General features: G+C 42.6%; 1 protein-coding gene across 1 annotated transcript; it reads right to left on the minus strand.

The window, feature by feature from the left end:
• Window positions 1-8821: 8821 nt before the first annotated feature.
• LOC146197815 (eukaryotic translation initiation factor 4E type 2-like) lies at window positions 8822-19384 on the minus strand. Its single transcript, XM_084593047.1, has 6 exons — window positions 19239-19384; window positions 18854-18923; window positions 17996-18133; window positions 16112-16216; window positions 14366-14655; window positions 8822-8989 (listed from the first exon to the last, which is right to left on the minus strand). Exons 2-6 carry the CDS (start codon window positions 18863-18865, stop codon window positions 8947-8949), a joined length of 588 nt encoding a protein of 195 aa, XP_084449173.1. The 5' UTR covers window positions 18866-18923; window positions 19239-19384; the 3' UTR covers window positions 8822-8946.
• Window positions 19385-19388: the final 4 nt, after the last annotated feature.

Here is a 19388-nt window from a genome sequence, read left to right on the forward strand (position 1 = left end):
ATTTGATCGTCTTTTTTACTTGTAAACGAAAAGCAAGGCCAACGACGACGGAGGCAGAACGATGCTCAGATAAGGCAGAAAAATGGACACCGTAACTGTTGAGCCAACTTGACATGGATTTCTACAGTCAAGTTTTACGTTAACTGAAATGTTACGGCATCTTTAACCACCTTATCATAGCATCGTTCTGCCTCCGTCGTCGTTAGCCTAGTCTTTCGTCGCGCGTCATGTAAACGCATTCTGGGGCTTCGGCAAGCACATGGATAGAATCACATGGCTTGAGGCATTTCACTAAGGGCATAAATGAGTGAAGCTGTGCTGCATAGAAAGCCAGGCTTTATTAATTCACGATTACTTACATGGACGATTCACGACAATGAAATCTTTAAGTGTAGGAAAGCGACCACCGCTCATTCGTCACGGTCTTCATGAAATCCTCGTGATAACAAAATGACCTGAGCGTAGGTCTCCAAACGAGACGCGGTGAGATTATAAAAGGGTAAAAGATCTTGCTAACAAAGTATGTACATATCAGCGTCAAAGAACAACAAAAACAAACGAACGGCATAACGCTAGCGCTAGAACGCCAACCTGTAAGAGCTTAGGTAAGCAATTCAAATTGGGATTGCTAGTATTTAGAAGTTATTGCGTCTGAGAAGTGAAAATATCTACGATATAGCTTCGCTCCAATAAATCTCGCCCTGTTCATGATTCCCATATTTTACTCGCGCTTCATTTGCCACTGAAAGGAGTCAATGTGAGGTTAGAAATTTACAACTTAAGCATTTAACATGTTCATGAGAAAGATCCCATTGACAATAGGAACATCACTGTAATAACAGCTAAAGCACGTTCAGCGAACGTTGGTGCGGATACGACGCAGTAAGCAAAACACGCAGCAAAGGGAGCGGAACGGAAGGCTTTGAGCAATGCGACACGCATCTTGAGGGCAATAAAATCTCACCTTCACCGTTCAATTAAAACATGCAGCAATACGCCGCTCATGCAGACGTGTATCCGTAAAACAATTAAGCCACCACTTTTGCGACATGCCTGGGAGGCCGAGCCGAACCGCCGAGCTGTGACGCAGCATTGCCCCATCGTCCGGAAATGCGCACATGCAGCGGCAATCAGTTTCTCATCGAGCACACACAGTCTTCGCCTTGCTGTAAAGCTCTACCACAACCAGCATAATAAAATACTGACTGTTTGTTACAGATAACCCACTCTGTACGCAGCGCGCAACGATGAACGTTGAACCGGGGCCGATGACGCACCCACTCCGCGGATGAAAAAAGCCGCCATGTCTGAGCTTTGGGCAACTACGCAGCGGATAATAAGTGGCCGAGAGAGGCCGTTAGAAACAAGTTAAAATATTATTAAAAATGTGACACGTTTTTTCTTACACAAGAAACAAAAACTGCATTCATTCCTGAGTGAGAATATTATGTTTACTTTCTAGTTCTTTGGAGTTCTGGCAGATCTTATTTTCTGTGCGTTAGTAATTTGCCTCACAGTTCGCAGGAGCCCTCATCATCGAGTTGATGCCGCTGGCAGTAGGCAGCTGCACGCGTTTTCTTCCAAGTTGCGCGACCAGTTGTACATTGACCTTGGATCTTATTTTCTGGGGGGGAATTCTGTAACGCTCTCAATACAAAACCAGTCTCAAACCGCTCAACTTGCCCTGCTCCTATTGGTCGGCGGCCATACTGAAATTTTGCGTCATCACTGATCTCACCGGTGACTGCGCTTACGTCATCAACAAGACTAAAGTGGTGACGTTGCCCATGAGCTGAATATTGACTGAAATTGTGAGCGAAACGAGGTAACCCCAAAACCAGTCAACTGGGGCCGAATTACGGACTCCGCTCACAAGTTTGTGAGCGTGACGTCAAAATTACGAAGCTGTGACGCAGCCTTGAGACGTCAATCGTGACGAGTATGCGAAATCGTCCAATTACCAGCGACTTTTAGCGTGGCTCCGCCCTAGTAGTCCCGAATCCTCGGCAAACGTTGATGCCACAGTGTGGCACAAAACTGCGCTAGTAATTTGCCTCACAGTTCGCAGGAGCCTTCATCATCGAGTTGATGCCGCTGGCAGTAGGCAGCTGCACGCGTTTTCTTCCAAGTTGCGCGACCAGTTGTACATTGACCTTGGCTGCTACATTACGACAGCTTTGGCTTCGAAGCGACGCATTAACTTGGAGAATGCGTTTGTGTTATGGAAATTCACTTGTCAATGCTGCGAAACAAGTGTAAGCGCAGTAGAATTGCTCACAAGCACTGTTTCTTGCTTTACTCCCTGGCCTGTGTTTTGTAGTATGTTCTTTCAGGGCATAGATCCTGTTATGCAAACAAATTAGTCAAATTTTCAGTGCATAGGAGCACTCTAACCTTACAAGGTAATGCAGTGGGTGTCACGTTTACTACTGCGATGCGCAGATTGCCTCAATTACAGGCAGAAATCTGCTAGCCTGGGCAGTCTGTTTGTGCAATGCATGAAGTCTGGCTACTCGCGTTAAACAATATAGTGACCACAGATTACAAATAAACGGCTTCCGTCGTCGCCTAATGAGAAACGCTTTTCTTAATGTCTCACTTTCGAGGTATGGCGTGGAACATAGCTCCGAATTGGCACTCTCGCACTCCCGTATATAGCAATGTAATATATATATATATATATATATATATATATATATCGCCGTCTAGTTACTTAAGAGTTTACTAAAAGAGGAATCGGTGAGAATGGGCGTGTGCACTGTGAAAGGAAATTACTGAACAAGCGCAATAGTCTATTAAAAAAAATATTGAGTAATCAAGTCGCGCCCTTGAGAGATTCCCCTCCCCTTTACACACGCACATATACGCACGCACACACAGACAGACAAAAAACAAAAACGACATAATTTTACTGCTTGTAGGGGAAGTTAATGTAATTTCAAACTAGCACTGGACAGCAGTTTTAAAACACAATACAAACTAGCACTGGACTGCAGTTTTAAAACAATATTCAAGGTATCTACAGTGCCGGAAAATGCATCAGAAGATTGCATGAACCTAAACTATTTATTAGCGCAACAATAAAATGAGCATGAATTGAATATTGTCAACAACACAAATGTCGAATGCTAATGAAATGCAGCAAACAACCAGAACTTGACTTCATCAACATATACAGACATTGCAAGGTTACAAGCAATTAAGAGGAGAACATACTTCTTTTGGGAAATGTTCGAGTGGGCAGCATAACTCTTTTTGCGTCTAGTGGGAAATAACCATTAGCGTTCCCAACTTCCCTTACCAATTTTTTTTTTCTGATATGATTTTGTATTGCTTCAACAGCAAAAACCATATTTGTAGCGAATTCACTTCAATGCATGCATTAAGGAGCTCATATGCTTAGTTAGTAGCATATATTTTGAGCTTATATACAGAAGCTTACACACTTTTGTGCTTGCCCGCCTCACAAAAATGCAGTTATGAAGCCGTTAGACATATCATATACCTCAGTCCAGACAGGAGCTTGACATATCAGCCATTGCAAGTCTGGAAGGCCTAGCTTGTAGATGCCAATCTCGATCCTCTTCTGAGCTTTTAGATACTTATCTTTTAACTACAAGAAACAGCTTGAAGAACCATGAAGAAGCGATAAGCTACACTCCCATCCCTCCTAACTCCCTTATTACCCAAACAGCGGGCCGACAGTCATCCCTTCAATCAAATAAAGGCTTTATTCATTCATTATCTTTTCTATTTTTCTTGTCAGCTGCCGCAGCTCGCTGCGTTTTCTATGCCACATGCTCAGTTATTTTGAAGATATTTTAACTTTTGTGATCATCTTGCTTGTCGAATTTCTATACAGTTTTTATGATGTCTCTTCTCTTCGCATTAACTCGGAGTTGGAAGCACCGTGCACAATTTCGCTTCATTGACATGCTTCAGAAGCGCTGCAATCAACGCCCAATTCACATGATATAACTTTATGCGCAACATATCATTGCCGTGACAACCGCTCAATGACAAGTCTTCTGAATAAGTATAACTCCTTGCCCTGATGGCTCGTCTATTTCCTCGTCGCGAAAATACTCAAATTTCCTTCGAATTGCTGGTATTGCGACGAACTCAAAATGATCTAAATCAAAATCCGCTTATGCAGCTAGCTCAGCTGTCCGATTTGCGCTATGTACACTGATAGGCTCTTTGAATCTTGCAAGTTCTCTACTAGCATTGCTGTCGCAACACACGGGGCAGCGCGATTATTAGGGTGCTTTCTCTTCAATATATATAATGCCTTTTGCGTTCGAAATATGTGCCAGCAAGAGAATAAAAAGCTTTGCTACACAAACAATCATGACAGTACTTGAATATAGTTCCTTTTCTAAATGCAGATCAAAACTTGTTCACTTCGAAATAAGTTATGGCTTCTGTGCAGAGCTCGTGCCCACCTTTCAATCTCGAGGACGTCTATCAGTGACATGAACAAATGATGGACTTTCTAGTAATTGTTCCAATAGGCTTTGCTGCCCCCAGTGCAAAGCATGCAGGCCAGCATAAAGAGGCTTGATGTAAAATAAAAATATAGCAAAACGCTTCGTCTTAAGAGAGGACGCAATAGCGCCTTTAACACCGTCTCTTCATTCCGCTAGTTTTAGGCATCTAGAGGCTGGCACGTAGTTGGCAAAGCGCACATCTATTTGTTTTTGATTTTAGGGTAAAGACGCAGCATCTTCTCAGCGCACACCCCACGTGTACAGTGAACAGCATAGAATTCGGGGCACACATGTTGGCGGCTTGAATCCCTGTCACAAATTGGACTGAAACTGGAAAAGAAGGTAGATGCTAAATAAGAATCGAAAAATTGCATGGCAGCACGCTGAACACTGCGCAACGAACGGCTACGTCATAATTTAATACGAAATGACTCAACCACTTTCTCAGAGTTTTTTACGAGATACGGATCTTCAAAAATCAAAGTAGACAGGTGTTTCTGCAAATAGTTTGAAACGACACACTGCCAGGAGCCTTTCTCAGAAATTATTGCCCTAAAAGGTTCCCCGGTTTTATGAGTTTTCACAGAAAAAAATATGTCCAGACACCCTGATTTAGCATCTCTTACATCAGTAGCCAATCTGCCTAAATTCATTTCTCCTAACAGGCGCAAAGCCTCCCTCTTGACCTTCTTAGTGTCCGTTGACACCACCCTAAAATTTCTCTCAGCCTCTAGCGCCTTCTGGTTGTACACATGCCCAGACAGTATAACAAAACGACCGTCTTTATCTGAGAGAGCCACCTTAAGATTCCTATTGACCATGTAATCAACCACATGCCCTATACCTAAAGACTCACGTAGGCCCCTTTCTGTCCTCGAAGCAACATGCACGCATTCCGAAATGAAGCAAGTGCGCGAACTGTCTTCCACCTGCGTGGCCAAACGCCTAACCAATGCCACCTTGTCAATTGGGGAGAGGCGGGGCTCCGTAGCAAACTTGGGGCCCTTGCGAAGCACAGCAAGGTGTCTTTCTGGCACACAGGCATCTCCAAGCACCACCACTCCACCAGACGTAGCCCTGGTCCAATATGTAGCATTGTTAAGAATAAAGCAGCGAAAAAAGTCCGGGAAAGAAACATGTGTCGGGTGAAGCATAACTTTTCCTATGTTCCATGCAAAGTAGGAGTGATATATAAGATTCCTTTATCTTGTGATAAAGTGTATGTGGGTCAAACAGGCAGATGTATCAATGTCCGGTTACGAGAGCACGAGAGATCATTAGAGATTGGTAGAGGATCTAATCTGGTTGTACATTGTAAGAGATGTGACGGCTGCCAACCTTATCTAACACATACAGTTATTTTGGATTCCCATCCGGCACAGATTAACCGGGAAATCATTGAGGCCAGGCATATCATTCGATTGGGTGCAAATTGCGTTAGTGAACCGTCAATCGCTTTGACAGATAATGAGGTTGAGTTTCTTGAACATGGTGTGTGTGGGGGGTTATCATGATTCTCTTGTTTAATGTGCGGTTTGGTGCTGCTTGGCTGGGTTATATATCTGTGTTTTTTTCAATAAACTTCAGTTGTGAGTCAGCGCTTGTCCTGTCCGTTCTTCTCCTCCGTGCACGTCTTTTGCGCTGTTTTTCTATCATGTCACCATACCAACTCGCCCAGATGTCTCTTCTTTTACAGGCAAATACCCCAAACAAATTTGGTGTAAAAAAAAAACAAAAAAAAACCAAAACGAAAAACTCTGGACGATCAAATGTCATTTTAGTGCAAATTTCGGGCTCTAGGTCCGCCTCAAAACCGCAAGACCCTGACCAGGCAGAAGCCGCAGGCAGTCCTCTTCCTCCCTACGAATATCGGGAACCTTTCCAGATGCGCTCTCTGCTTCCCTTTTCTCCCCCTCCTCCTTTTACGTGTATTTATGTTTCTCTTATCTCCAGTGCTGTCCCACTCTTGCCTCTTAAAAACCTCAGTCTGAAAGTGAAACCCATCATTCTCTTGTGGCTCCCGCGTGTGCGGCACCGCCAATCAAATGAGTCCAAGTGCAGTAAGGAGTAGTGCAGACCAGCTCAGCTTTGTTCCGTGGCATCGACTGAAGTCAGAAGGCAGAAATAGTAAAGTGACATGTCTCCGACTTGACCTACAACATATGTTTTTCACATCTGCTACTGAATTTCGAAAGCTGATAACCAGAATTATTCAGTGATTTGTTCAAGAAAACTTGTACCGATTCTACCCTGGCACGACTTCAAGGCATTCATCACGACACTTCAAGGAAACAACTGCATTTTTCACTACTTTGGAACCATCCGGATAAAAATGAAATAAAAAACAAACATGGTTATTGCAAAAGTGAAGCGATAAGTTAAAAAATTAAAGAGAGTAATGACTAAGCAATTCAAAAGTGAAGTTCAAACCTTGACCGCATTCTTTAAAAACTTGCTAAAATGTTAATGACAGAGTCATTGAAAGGATCAGTGGGAAGAAGTAAATTGTCATCATCAATGTACGGGAATATGTTCAATGACAGGCCGTCCAGATTCATTTGAACTGTTTTATCAATTTGGCTGTGAAAAATGTTTGGCAGAATCGACACTATACGTGAACAGATATGGACCCCAGATTTTTGCAGCAATAATGATCCTTTCCAACCAACAAACTTTAACTTGAGGTAAAATGAAACCATTTTCAAAAAGGAATCCATGGGAATGCTACTATGGTTGATGAATCGTGCTTCGTTATTCCAGTCACAGATGCATGTAAAAAACTTCACAAAAGGGCATTGCGGGGGATATCATAATAAAAATTTTCTATGTCTACGCTGCTGAAAGTGTGTTGCCTCCTTGTGTTAAATATCTGTAGTTGCTAGAGTGGAAGCTGTATATTCCACAGCATATCTAAATGCTTTCTTCGTCCAGACAGCAAAGAACTGGAATTGCCTTCCTGCCGATGCAGCTCATCACACTCATCCAGCACACTTCAAGGCATTCATCACGACTCACGGAAGAATTGTAATGGCCCACCCCTTCTGTAATACCTCAACAGGGGCAGTTGAGGTATAAGTAAATAAATAAATAAGTACACATCGAAAAATATACAGCATTTACGATTATCTTACCTATATCTAAATTTTTTTTTATAATTTTATATATATTTTTTTTACATACATATTTATTTCACGTTTCGATCATAGCAAGACATTTTATTTGTCAAGACAAAGCTTGCGCTACATCAAATCTTCGAATAAATCCGTAAATTTTTATGATAAGACCTCCTGGACTAACTACTTTGGATCAGTTGCATTGATATATGCACTATCACAGAATGCTGTGACATGCTCATTTTCTTAAGTATATAAAATACATTTTTGACATTTAGAAACTTGTATTAATGCATATCACTTATTGCACCCAAAGGAGCACTTAGCGCAATTCCCTGTCTATGGAGAGGACCCGTTGTGGCTCTTTAGGAAGTCTTATTCAATGCAGGATGACCAGAAAAGACAACAGGGACATAGGACAAACACCATCCTTAACACAGTTACTTCAGAATATCTTAGCTGACGGGCATGCTAGAGACAAACACATTTCTAATGCCATGCTCAGTGTAGGTGCTGAGAAGAAAAAAAAAAGTTACAGGATTGCGCTTACGTTAACTTATGAGCAGAAATGCAAGCCTTTCTCTTTCCTCTCAAACCCATGACATCATGCTATAGCAATTATCGCTACCCGCAGCTATATTCATCAATATCACCGACTACATAGTCGTTATCGCCACCGTCACCTTCATTATAACATTGTCATCGCTACTACTATCATCACTATCATCACCATCATAACGGCAGCAGTGTCCTCACACTAGAAAAGTGAAAAAACGTCTGTCTGTCCCGAGCGCAGCATGCAGTAGTGGTTTGCGCACTCGGCTGGGGATAGGAGGGATAGTGATCCAATTTCTGCTGATACATACTGCAGACATAATTGCCTGACACTTCTACACCAACCATGCCTTAAAGAAGAAGAAAAAAAAGAGAACCTGCAAGGAGAGGTGGCCAGCAAAGGCGAGCAAAGCAGCGAAGCGATTAGATGTGGGAAGGTGCGTTTCATGAAAAAGTCCAAAACTCAATATTTTTTTTAAACACAGAAAACACTGCAATATATTCTGCTATTGAGCAATATGCATTTCTGTAGCTCAATAGCATCTATGAAAGATTTTGCAGCCAGCTGAATACTTTTTCACCAAAAAATAACACATGAAGTTTGCAGAGCAAGCCTTTTCGATAAAGAGAAAGAAAAATGTCACTTGCAAACAGAACTTGCCCTTCCGATCAAGTGATGTTCACTTTATTGAGTGGCATTAACTACAAAACACGATGGCACTGTAGGGTAGGCTCTGAAGTCCCATATCACGAGCAAGTACCTTGTCAAGGCCAAAATTCCTTCCTTGTCACCTCAAGAAGATGTCAGTGTTTCTGAAACTTGAATTATCTCTACAAAAAAAAAAAAAAAAAAAAAAAAAAAAAAAAGACATCATTTGACTGCACTGTTTCCAACACATCACCTGCAGTGCATAAGATTCACACAATGATTACGATACTTTGCAACACAAAATTTGAGTGCAGCAACTGATGTTGTCCAACCTTAGATGACTGCAAACGGTACACACATTGACAAACAGCAGTGGTGCTTGGCCTCCAGTTGGCCAAGTGTGGAATTTAAAGCTGGCCATCCTCACCTCCAAGGCCCCGCTGGGCTGCCACTTTTTTGCAACGGCTGCCAAAGACCCACAAGTGAAGTGTACTGCCGCTTTCTTCTACCTTCGCCAAACCCTTCTCCTTTGGCTTCCTTTACATGCTGCACCACATCCCCTCCTTTGCTTTCTCTCTCATGCTCTTGTCACGCTTTCATCCTCCACTGTGCTCTGCTGCTCTGTCAGTTATGACGTCAATGCTGAAACCATGAACGGCTACATATGAGCTGCACTTTAAATAAGTAGCCGACAATTACTGTTCTCAAAAATGCTATTTTCGAGCGCAGCTGCTGCAGCATGTGAACGACAGGCAACCGCAGACAGAATACGCAGTGAAGATAGTCTTGCTTTTGATTTCAGCAGCATGCACAGAGTGCTGCTGCCCCTGCAGTATCTTCTTCTATTTCTTTCCTCCTTGCCTCTCTAAGCTTCTCGCCATACTTTCATCAGCTACTTTGCTCCTTGTTCGCTCTACTGGTTAAGCTAAGGCCAAGGAATGCTGCTCAACTCCTGTACAAGCGCGTAAGAGCTGCACATTAAAATGCGCATCAACATGTTCCTTTCACAAAAAGAGGCACTGAGGACTAACAGAAGTTGGCAAAGAGCATACAACAGACACAGGATTTTCACACCCTGAAATAATGGAATATAACATGCAGAAGGAAGTGAGAGAAGCCTGCACTTAAATTAAGAGTAACAGAAGCCTTCGAAGAAGAATAAAATTCGCAGCAAGACATTCACTGTTCTAAATGGCATGCTGTGGACTTGGCTGGGTGGCTGATATACGCAGCCAATGGTCGCCTTTGCTATGGGGGCTGGAGGTATAGCTTCGAAAACGAAACTGTATGCAGCCGGACTGACTCTCACCCTGCAGATCATTGGCACATTTGCTGTTGAGTATTATGTATCAGAGAGGAGCAGGAAACAGTGTAGCATGTAGCTTAGGCCTGGGGATGAATATCTATTTTATAACGAATTTATATGCTCCCGGTAAAAAAAAAACAAAAAAACAAGGGCGCAAAAAAGAACCGAAATGGAAGGGATGCTGCACTATCGAAATTTCGGGGGGTGTTCTAATACCGGAACACACACCCCTAGCTGTGCCCTTGTAGGAAGCCATTCTGAATTTATCAATTTACGAAGCCACAGACCTGCACGAGCATTTTAAAGAACTCCGGAAGCAGATAAAAATATCCGAATTAATGAAGGTCAAATTGACGAGGCTTAATTGTAGCTATAAACCTAAATAGCTACAGTATTGCAGAAGTTCTCAAAATTTTCTACCTCAAGGAACCCCCAACAGCCATCAATATATACCAGGGAACTACCCCACCTGCCGTCAAAATCAAGTGTTATTGCTTAGGATTAGACCCACCCTGGCATAATAGTCCGCTTTTTGCATTATTTGTTTTTCTCCTTTTGGCAATCAGCTTTTTATTAAATGGTCATCCCTCACGCGTGCTCGGACATTTAAGTCCAAAGCAAGAATGCAGAAAACTAAAGAAACAGGATCAACGTTTTATCTTATTTGGGCACCTTGGCAATGACAGTGGCTCAAACGGTTGGACTGCAGAAAGGCTAGCGTAACGCTTGCCCGGTCCTCATCGATTATGTGCTGCTCCCTACTATAAAGGCAGCGAGGAGAAGGCATATTTTCCCACTTCGGCACATACTGGTATTCCAGTGTAAACGAGCTCAGCAGCAGCAGACACTGGCCCCACGGTCGCAACCCCCCCCCAATAACGCTCACCATGACAAGCAAGTTTTTGAGCTTGGCTAGCTCGTCTGTGCAGCTTTCTGTGTAGGCTGTCAGTCGCCATGTGCACAAGCACACCAATCCCAACATGTATCACCTTGTGCACCGTGTCCCATTCACACAAGTTCGCTGGCGCTCTAGGCATAGTATAATGACGGAGAAACTTGCAAGCTGCCTAGTTCCTCAGGTTGATTGCTGCTCCTATCAAAACAAATAAGTTGGTGGCAAACAGCTTCTTGCCATGATGCCAGGGTCTGTGCTCCAGTGACTCAAGGCACGAAACTAAGGAAGGGACTAAGAAAAGATAGGGAAAGCTAACACTAAATTCGCTACAGCAAACTAGGCACTGTGCCTGGTTCATATTTAGAGAAAACAGCGACAGCGAGGGGGGGGGGAGGGGGTTCCAGTGTGAGCTCGTGAAATTCAAAACAGCAGCTCATGGAACTCAGTTTGAAAGCCCCTCAGCTATCATGTAGATTTATTTTATTATACTCAGTAACAAAAACATTATCCTATCAGCAGATGACAATTATCTGCAAAAGCTGCCTACCCTAACTTAGCACCATAAAAAATTGGTTGCCTTAGAGCTTGCCACATGGCACATCCTGAGAGACCAGCTGCTCTGCTCACCTCAAAGAAGGATGCTGCATCTAACTGCTGCTTTTGCAAACTACAGAGAAAGCAGGTCAGTTTCAATATTAAATTAGTTATCAAGAACATGACCTACCCTAAGTTACCCTGTGGTCAGCCCAAAGAAGCCTGCAGTTTGCACAGAACAACCTTTTTGAAATCCAGACCACAAGATAAGCAACATGAGGTACGAGCACTCCGGCCCTCCTACCATTTTCCTTCCAATAACTAGGCCAAGCCATCCTAGTTTGAACAAAGGAATTCAATCAATTAATCAATTACAAGGTAGGAGATTAAAATTCAGATTATTGTTGTCTATTACCAAACGTTTTTACCGACTTGCTGTTTGTTGCAAAAGATGTTCACTTCAAGGGAAAGAGACGGCAGCGAACTGACTGTGGAAAGAACTGCTTTTTGTTATCAACTGTCTGTCACAGCTGTGCCTCTAATACTCAACGAGGTTGAACTATATTTCCAAACAACCTATGAAGTTGAAAAAAAAAACAAGGTTTGTAGACTTTACAATGGATGCACGTAAGATCTATTAGAAGTTTCTGAAATCACAACCATGAAATTCCATGCTCGCGCATCAAATTTACAAACACTCACTGACTCTTCAAATCCATGCAACATTGTGATATCTGCAACAAATGCTTTCCCTCGAGAAGTCACCTTTCTACAGTCGACAGCTAATGCCGGGAAATGGCATTTCATTGCATAGCCTTGGTATATGGGCCAGGACGTCTGCAACGAAATGATGTCGCTTTTGCTCCAGCAGGATATGTACTGTAGAGCTTATTTATACAATGCCAAAATAAAAAGCGTGCATATGCAGGCAACCACGCCATGCAACACATCAGTCATATCATGTCAAGGCAACAATCCTGTTTGTCCAGTAAGTCCAATAATCACTTCTGTCCCCAATGACACACCTATAACAGGGAACACTGCCCCTTCCATCAACTCCCTTTGAGCAGAATCTTTTGGGCCACGAGGAGCTTCTAGTGCGACTATTAAATTTTGAACCTCGCAGCAGTATACCAGCTGGAGGGATAGGGTGGCCATGGCAGGAGAAAATCTGATAGAGAACACTATTTTTTCTTTGTCGCCAGTCCTACGATACGTAGCTGCAAGCTAAAACATCACACACATCTGTCAAAATAGTTAATTACCATGAACAAAGGGTACAATCTCACATGTGCTTTAATCATTGCCACAAATGAAACCAGCCACCATCGTCTCTTATTAACAGCCTCAAACATTTTGGATAATGCTTTCATTAGTGCACATAACTTATTGTCTACTAGAAAGACATAATGACAGCTCATGGGCCATCTATATCATGTCAATCTGCAAATACTGAATAATGTCACACAGCCAGCTGGAAAGCCATGTGCTCCCTATGCTTCCGTAATGGTAAGCTTTCTTATCCTCAAATACACACGGTAAAACTACAACTACAGACAGTGATGAGGTCAAATTGAAGGCACTCTTACTCATGGGTTTCAACTAACTAGTACAGGTATGATGGAGAGTAGTAGTCACCTGCTTCACATATTTCTGATTACTTAGTTCTCTATTTTGGCCATGCTACATGGCTGCAGTGCCACTCACAGAGGCAACCAGAACAGCAATGCTTCTCCTTCAGTTTCCTTCCCTTGAGTGCCATCACGACATTGTCGAGACGGGTGCCAGGAAAGCAGGACAAAAAATGTATGTGACCATGCTGGACACCAAGGCTGCTGCACCATAGCTTCTCACAGTGTAAGAGCTGGCCAGAGCAAAAGTGTGCAGGAAAGAATATGCACGACATAGAACTTCCCCACACTCACCCCCTTCCCTATCACAACTCAACTTGACTGCTCGCCCTTTCAACCCCAAATGGAAGAGAAATGCAGTGGCTACGTGCTGTGCTGACACCTCGTCTTGTGTAGCTTTGGCACAAATTTGCAGAAAAGCCCTTGTTTGTAGCAGCGTCACTGAGGCTGGCACAAATTGCACAGCTTGCCCACTGTCATGACAATAAGGCCTCAGGAAATGTATGCCTAACAATTTTGCAATTTTACACCAAAATATGCACAAGGCAAGTAGAACCAGAAAGCAATATTTCAGAAGGAATGAATGTAATGTAAAGAGCTATAAATAGCTTATATTAGATAAACCTTGCTTACACTCTGACAACGCCTGCTAACTCTTCCCAGTATACTCCACCAACCAAGTAACTTACCAAATTACCAGATATACCAAGTAACTTCACCAAATTGAGCAGTGGTAGGAAAGAAAAATAAAACCCCTCCAGCGTTTAGGCTGCAAACTATAAAAAAAAAAATGCAATTCAAACGTATTTACCCTCCGTGTAATGACCAGAAAAGCACTACTGAAAGAGAACAAAGGCTACTAGAGCTGGGAGGATCAACGTATCTCTCTAGGAAATGCTGCTCACAGGAAAAGCAGGATAAAGTGAGCCGGTCACAAGTTTGAGACAAGAGCACCAATCAGATGGCCAGGAACATTCTGCTCAGTCCTGTCCAAGAAAGGAATCTTATTTTTAACAAAAATACAGCAACTCCTCCCTGTCTCCATTAATGTCCAAATCTCTGTAGTGAGAAACTCCGCTCGTTGTTTTCGCCACCAAAAATATTTTCAACGACGCCTGCTCAATAAATGTGCACCAGGACGCCTGTAATGCTCAACAGTGAAGGCATGCAAGCAAATGGCCAGATATCATACCTCAGGCTGTCAGTGTGAGTCTTGTACTCCATGACAGTGTTGACAGGCAAGTTGAGTACACGCCGCAATGTGTCACGAATGCGAAGTGTTGTCTGGCTGTCGCTGGCTGTGCGGTTCCAGATGGACACTATGTCCTCCTGGAAGCGCACCGACACAACTGCACCGCACACCTCTTCACCGACCATGAACTGCTCGCCAAGGATGGCCAGGATCAGGTTCTCCCAGCAGCGGGATGCCAGCCCCTTGCGCAGCCGCACGATCCACTTACCGCCAGTGCGGTTGGCCTCGTCCTGCAGGGGATGTTTGTGCCAGACAGTGAGAAAAAAACCAGCCATGTCATCTGCTGTGGAGAAATGCACACATCAGCCAAAATAAATATCCGATCCATCTAAACTGCTGCAGTGGCTGATGCACAGTGGCAGCCTTAGGCTTCAAGCTCTATTTTGCTCGCTTAGGGGACCAGCAGCACAAAACAATTAGGTTGTGGGCTCAGTGTTTGCCACACGGTCTTGCCAATGTCACACATACTGCAAAAGGCATTTCAGTATCCTTCTGGCTGAGTTACATTTTCAGCAGTAACATTGCATGCGGTTTTTCACAGCCAGTCCCATCTCATTGTTGTGCAGTGATACTGCGACTATCTCTGTTCCCGCTTAACGCCAAACATGTGTGTTGTTTACTTAAAAATTGGCAGCTAATGTAATTACATCCTTGCAACTATATCAATAAATAAAATCTTTATCCTTAAACTTCATGTTAAGCTTAGAAGATTTCAAGATATTTATTGACTTGCTTCCACAAGGAGGCATTTACTTCCTCATTTTTCCTTTTGCCTTTTACCTGGTTCGACGAAAGTAGGTGAAATTAATGGTCAAATCTGGGTGGCCTCCTTTAGATGATATTATATTTCTATATAGCCATTTGCGTGGACACTGTAATGTAGATTTCATGCCCCTAATGATTATTGCAAGCTTTATTTATGCCAAAATAGCCAGTCAGCTCTTTTTTCTGCTAGTTAGCTTAAATTGTTCATGCCATGAAAGAGTATGGCTGAAATGCCTTTGTGTGAAATTGTGCAAACAGATACCATATAAACAGTTGCTACCTCAAGATGGTTACATATTGCACATCACTGTCCATAACCTGGCTGAGTACCTTTCTCACGTTCCCGAATTTCAAACTACCTTAGGGTAACTTCTACCGCCTGCCTTTCCAGGCAGGGAGCAAGATGATTTGCATTAGAGGCAGCTGCACGGAGAGGATGTTCTCCTGTTGTAAGCAGAACAAAAGGGGTGTCAACCCAGAAAATCTAGCTGTGTACGTAGCTGACAAGTATGAGTCAGCTAGTGTATCAATTGAGTAAAAAGAACATACCATCTTTTAAAATAGATGGCAGAAATGCAGTGAACTTTTTTTTTTGCTTGTAATAAAAAGGAAGTTACAGAAGTGAAATGAATATAGAACTCTTCAATGTCATGTAAAACATTTTGCCTACTTATCTAGTTTCTATCTCCTCAGCCACTTCGGCACATATCCATGCGACCTCAAAAAAAAAAAAAAAAAAAAAAAAAAAAAAAAAAAAAAAAAAAAACCATGGGATATGACAACCATAAAATTCAGTAAACAAGCTCTACAAAGTAACTTTTGGCAGTTCTGGTATTACGTAATGCCAGATATTAGTTTTAATTTTTTAACATCTAGTATCAAAGATGGCATATAAATATAAAAGCAGAGAAAAGAGCTTGCCTCCCACATTGGTTTGATGCCTTCTTTGAAAAGGTGGTAGTCACTGTGGCCCGACATTTCTGAAGGCCGAATCAAATGGCTGTAGTGCCTCCAAAACTGTTCCACCTGATATTGAGCAATGCCAAGATTTAAAAAAAAAAATCAGTCATGATGAAAATGTCAGTGACAGAGTGATGTAAAAACACTGTATACATAAGAAAACTAAATTAGAAAACAGGCATGCTAAGCACACAATTAGTTGACAATGACATGCGCAAGATAGTGGAATGTGTTAATCACATAAAACTAAGTTGCGACTAGTAGTTCCGACAGTATTAATTTAAACTGCATGGTAAGACTAAATGCCCTGTACACACTTCATAACAAAGCTACCCTTGAAACTAGCAGTTCTGAGGCATGATTTAAATTATATTATCATGCTAAACTCCCCATACCAGCTACACAACAGGACTACCCTTAAGACAGTCAAGCACCATACAACAAGTGTGTTTTATTGTACATTCCAGAAAAAATATATTTATTTCTGATTAATATATGTTAACTGTAATTCTCTGTGCACATGCATAGCCAAGAATTCTACCATCACTGCCATATTATTTTCTTTTATAAAAAAAGAAAAGGAAAAGCATCACAATCAAAACTATCATGTAAAACACACACCTGCTCCCTCCTGCATTTCATCTTTTGCCTCATTAACATAGCCATCACAAATGATATAAGGTTGTGTTTTAATAGACATCACCGATGGCTGAGAATGTAAGGTCATGTAAATGCATCTTGCAGGTCAAAGAAAAGCATTTCAGAGCTCAAAACAGTGGATCAGTAAGGCAATGTGCGTGCGTTCTCATTTTCCCTTGAATCTGGACATGTCACCGACTCAGCTTGTCTAGATGGAATGCTGCATGTCCATTTTCTAATCCAATTACAATCACATTAGTTGAAAATCCTCCGTACATCTTCCCTCTTTCAAATACCCAGCTTTTGTTTCTCATGCCCATGTTGCTCATGTACACTTATTGATAAAACACACACCCAGGCATCAGAAACATCCTTAACCAGCTGCATAAAGGTGTCATGCCAGATCACAAAACCATGGGCCACATCAGAATGTGATCCTTTTTTGTTACTGCAGCACTTAAAGCCATTTCTGGTGCCATACCTGTTAATGCTTTCCGGTGGTTATGCCTTGGTGCTGTCTGCTGCCATGGAAGATATCTCCCTAACCTTTTGTAATTGTAATAACACTGAGTGAGCAAACTGGGCAACACCAAGTAACCATTACTTCAAATAACAGAAAACCCAACAGAATTCTCTCTTCAGAAGTAGTAGATTTTTTTTTTTTTTTTTTTTGCAATTAAAGATACTCAAATATTTGCAAAATGATTTTTTTTTTACTTACTGAGGCTGACTGACCTCAGGAAGACATCAGTCATTCAAACATGTGACAAAGAGAAACTAAAAGGGGACAGAACAACACTGATCTCAGGTCCTGCCAACATATTTACACTATCATTGTGCACAGTGTCAATCACACTCAGTGTGAACACGGATCCGTGTGGCTACACATGTGCTTTGCCCCACTGCAAATAACCTGGTCATGAATCAATGCTGGGGGAGCATGATTAAGGGGACCTCGAAGCGATGCTTCGTGTTGTCATTTATTTTATGTGAACTTGCTACTGTATTGGGTGCTGCGATACTTAGCACGTGCATAGCCACGCAGAGCTGTGGTCCTGCTAAGTGTGACTAACACTGTATGGCAGTTATTTGGCAGTATGGCAGTTGTATGGCGGTTGTATGGCAGTTATTTGTAATATAGCAAACCTCATGAGGCAAAAGATTGCTGATGTATCAAAGGATCTGCAGATAATCTGAGAGGCTTACCGTGTCGAATGTGCAGACTAACTTGAGGTTCTGATCATAGCGTTGGTTGTTGGGCTTATTTCCAGGTGCTCGTTTGGAAAACCAAAGAGAATATGCAAACTGTAGCCTGTGCTCACCACGCTCTTCGGGGGTTGTTGCCTGTAGGAACAACACAATGCATCTTGGTATAGCCGCCATCACTTTAGTGTACAAGACTGACGAAGCATGCCATGCAGCGACCAAGTGAAAAGTGGTAGCTGCAGAATGCTGAAAACAATACTTCAACAAAAGCATAGAAATTTTGGCCTACAAGCAATATAATGATAACCACCTGCCTGACATCGCTAGATACAGTCCAATTTCTCTACTTCGTTATTCCTTTTGGCCGCAGCACCAAATTCGAGAGCTTTGTACAACATCAATTGAGACTGTATGCATCGCCAAATTAGAGCAGAATGGAATGACGCGTTGCTGAGGCAAAAAATTACACGACGCTAGTTATGCAGCACAAGGCACTCGGTGAAAGTGTCCAACGGAAATGAGAATAATGCATTTTACTCCGTGGAACGTTTCAGTTAAGTTGCAACGCTCGCAGCCTACAGGAGCTGCACGCAAAACATCCACACAAATCATGACTACAATCGCAGAATAACTGTAGATCGACTATTACCGTTAGTCACAGACAAGTTGGACAAGCAACATCAGTCAGGTGGAATCACTGTCCCCAAGTAAAATATCTGACAGTTCATCATATTTTTGTTCAAGCAGCGCTCGCTCAACGCAATCTGGCTTATGACCAAAACAACCTGACACAAGGCATAGGCCTCGCATGAACAAGGCGCCTAAAGTTGAATGATGGTTCAAACTACCACAGCTTACCGGCGTGGCCATAATCGCTCTTCGCCGGCTCGCCTCCTCCTCGCCGCCTTGAGAATCGTCTTGCGCCAGCCTGCACCAGAATCGCGATGACGGCGCCGATAGCACACGCCAGAAAGGCGAAAAGCTGCGCCATACGGCCATACGCTCAGCATCGCGCATGCAGCTGTGTGTCATGTGCCAGCAACAGCTATACGAAATAAACCCACGCGTTGTCAACGTCCACGCATGAAATATTACACGTTCACTACAGCGTTTTCGCAGTTTCTAAAACGACTGAAAGGAAGGCAGAACTCAAAAGAACATGCTGTAACATGCGTTGTTTCGATCTCCACAGATGACAAGCAATCTCGACATATTGTGCGCCGTAACAATAGTGTTTACTCACTTTGCGGATTGTTATCAATCGGTTCCAGAGCAAGGTAGCCTTATTATCTAAATCAACCGGTAAAAAACATAACGAAACTGCATCATTCTATCCCAACCTCTCACGTTACCACAGCGCCAGGTGAAAAGAGACACTGGATGCTGGATTGGC

This window comes from Amblyomma maculatum, chromosome 2 (genome assembly GCF_055883805.1).
Source record: "Amblyomma maculatum isolate TAMU_Amacu chromosome 2, ASM5588380v1, whole genome shotgun sequence".
NCBI lineage: Eukaryota > Metazoa > Arthropoda > Arachnida > Ixodida > Ixodidae > Amblyomma > Amblyomma maculatum.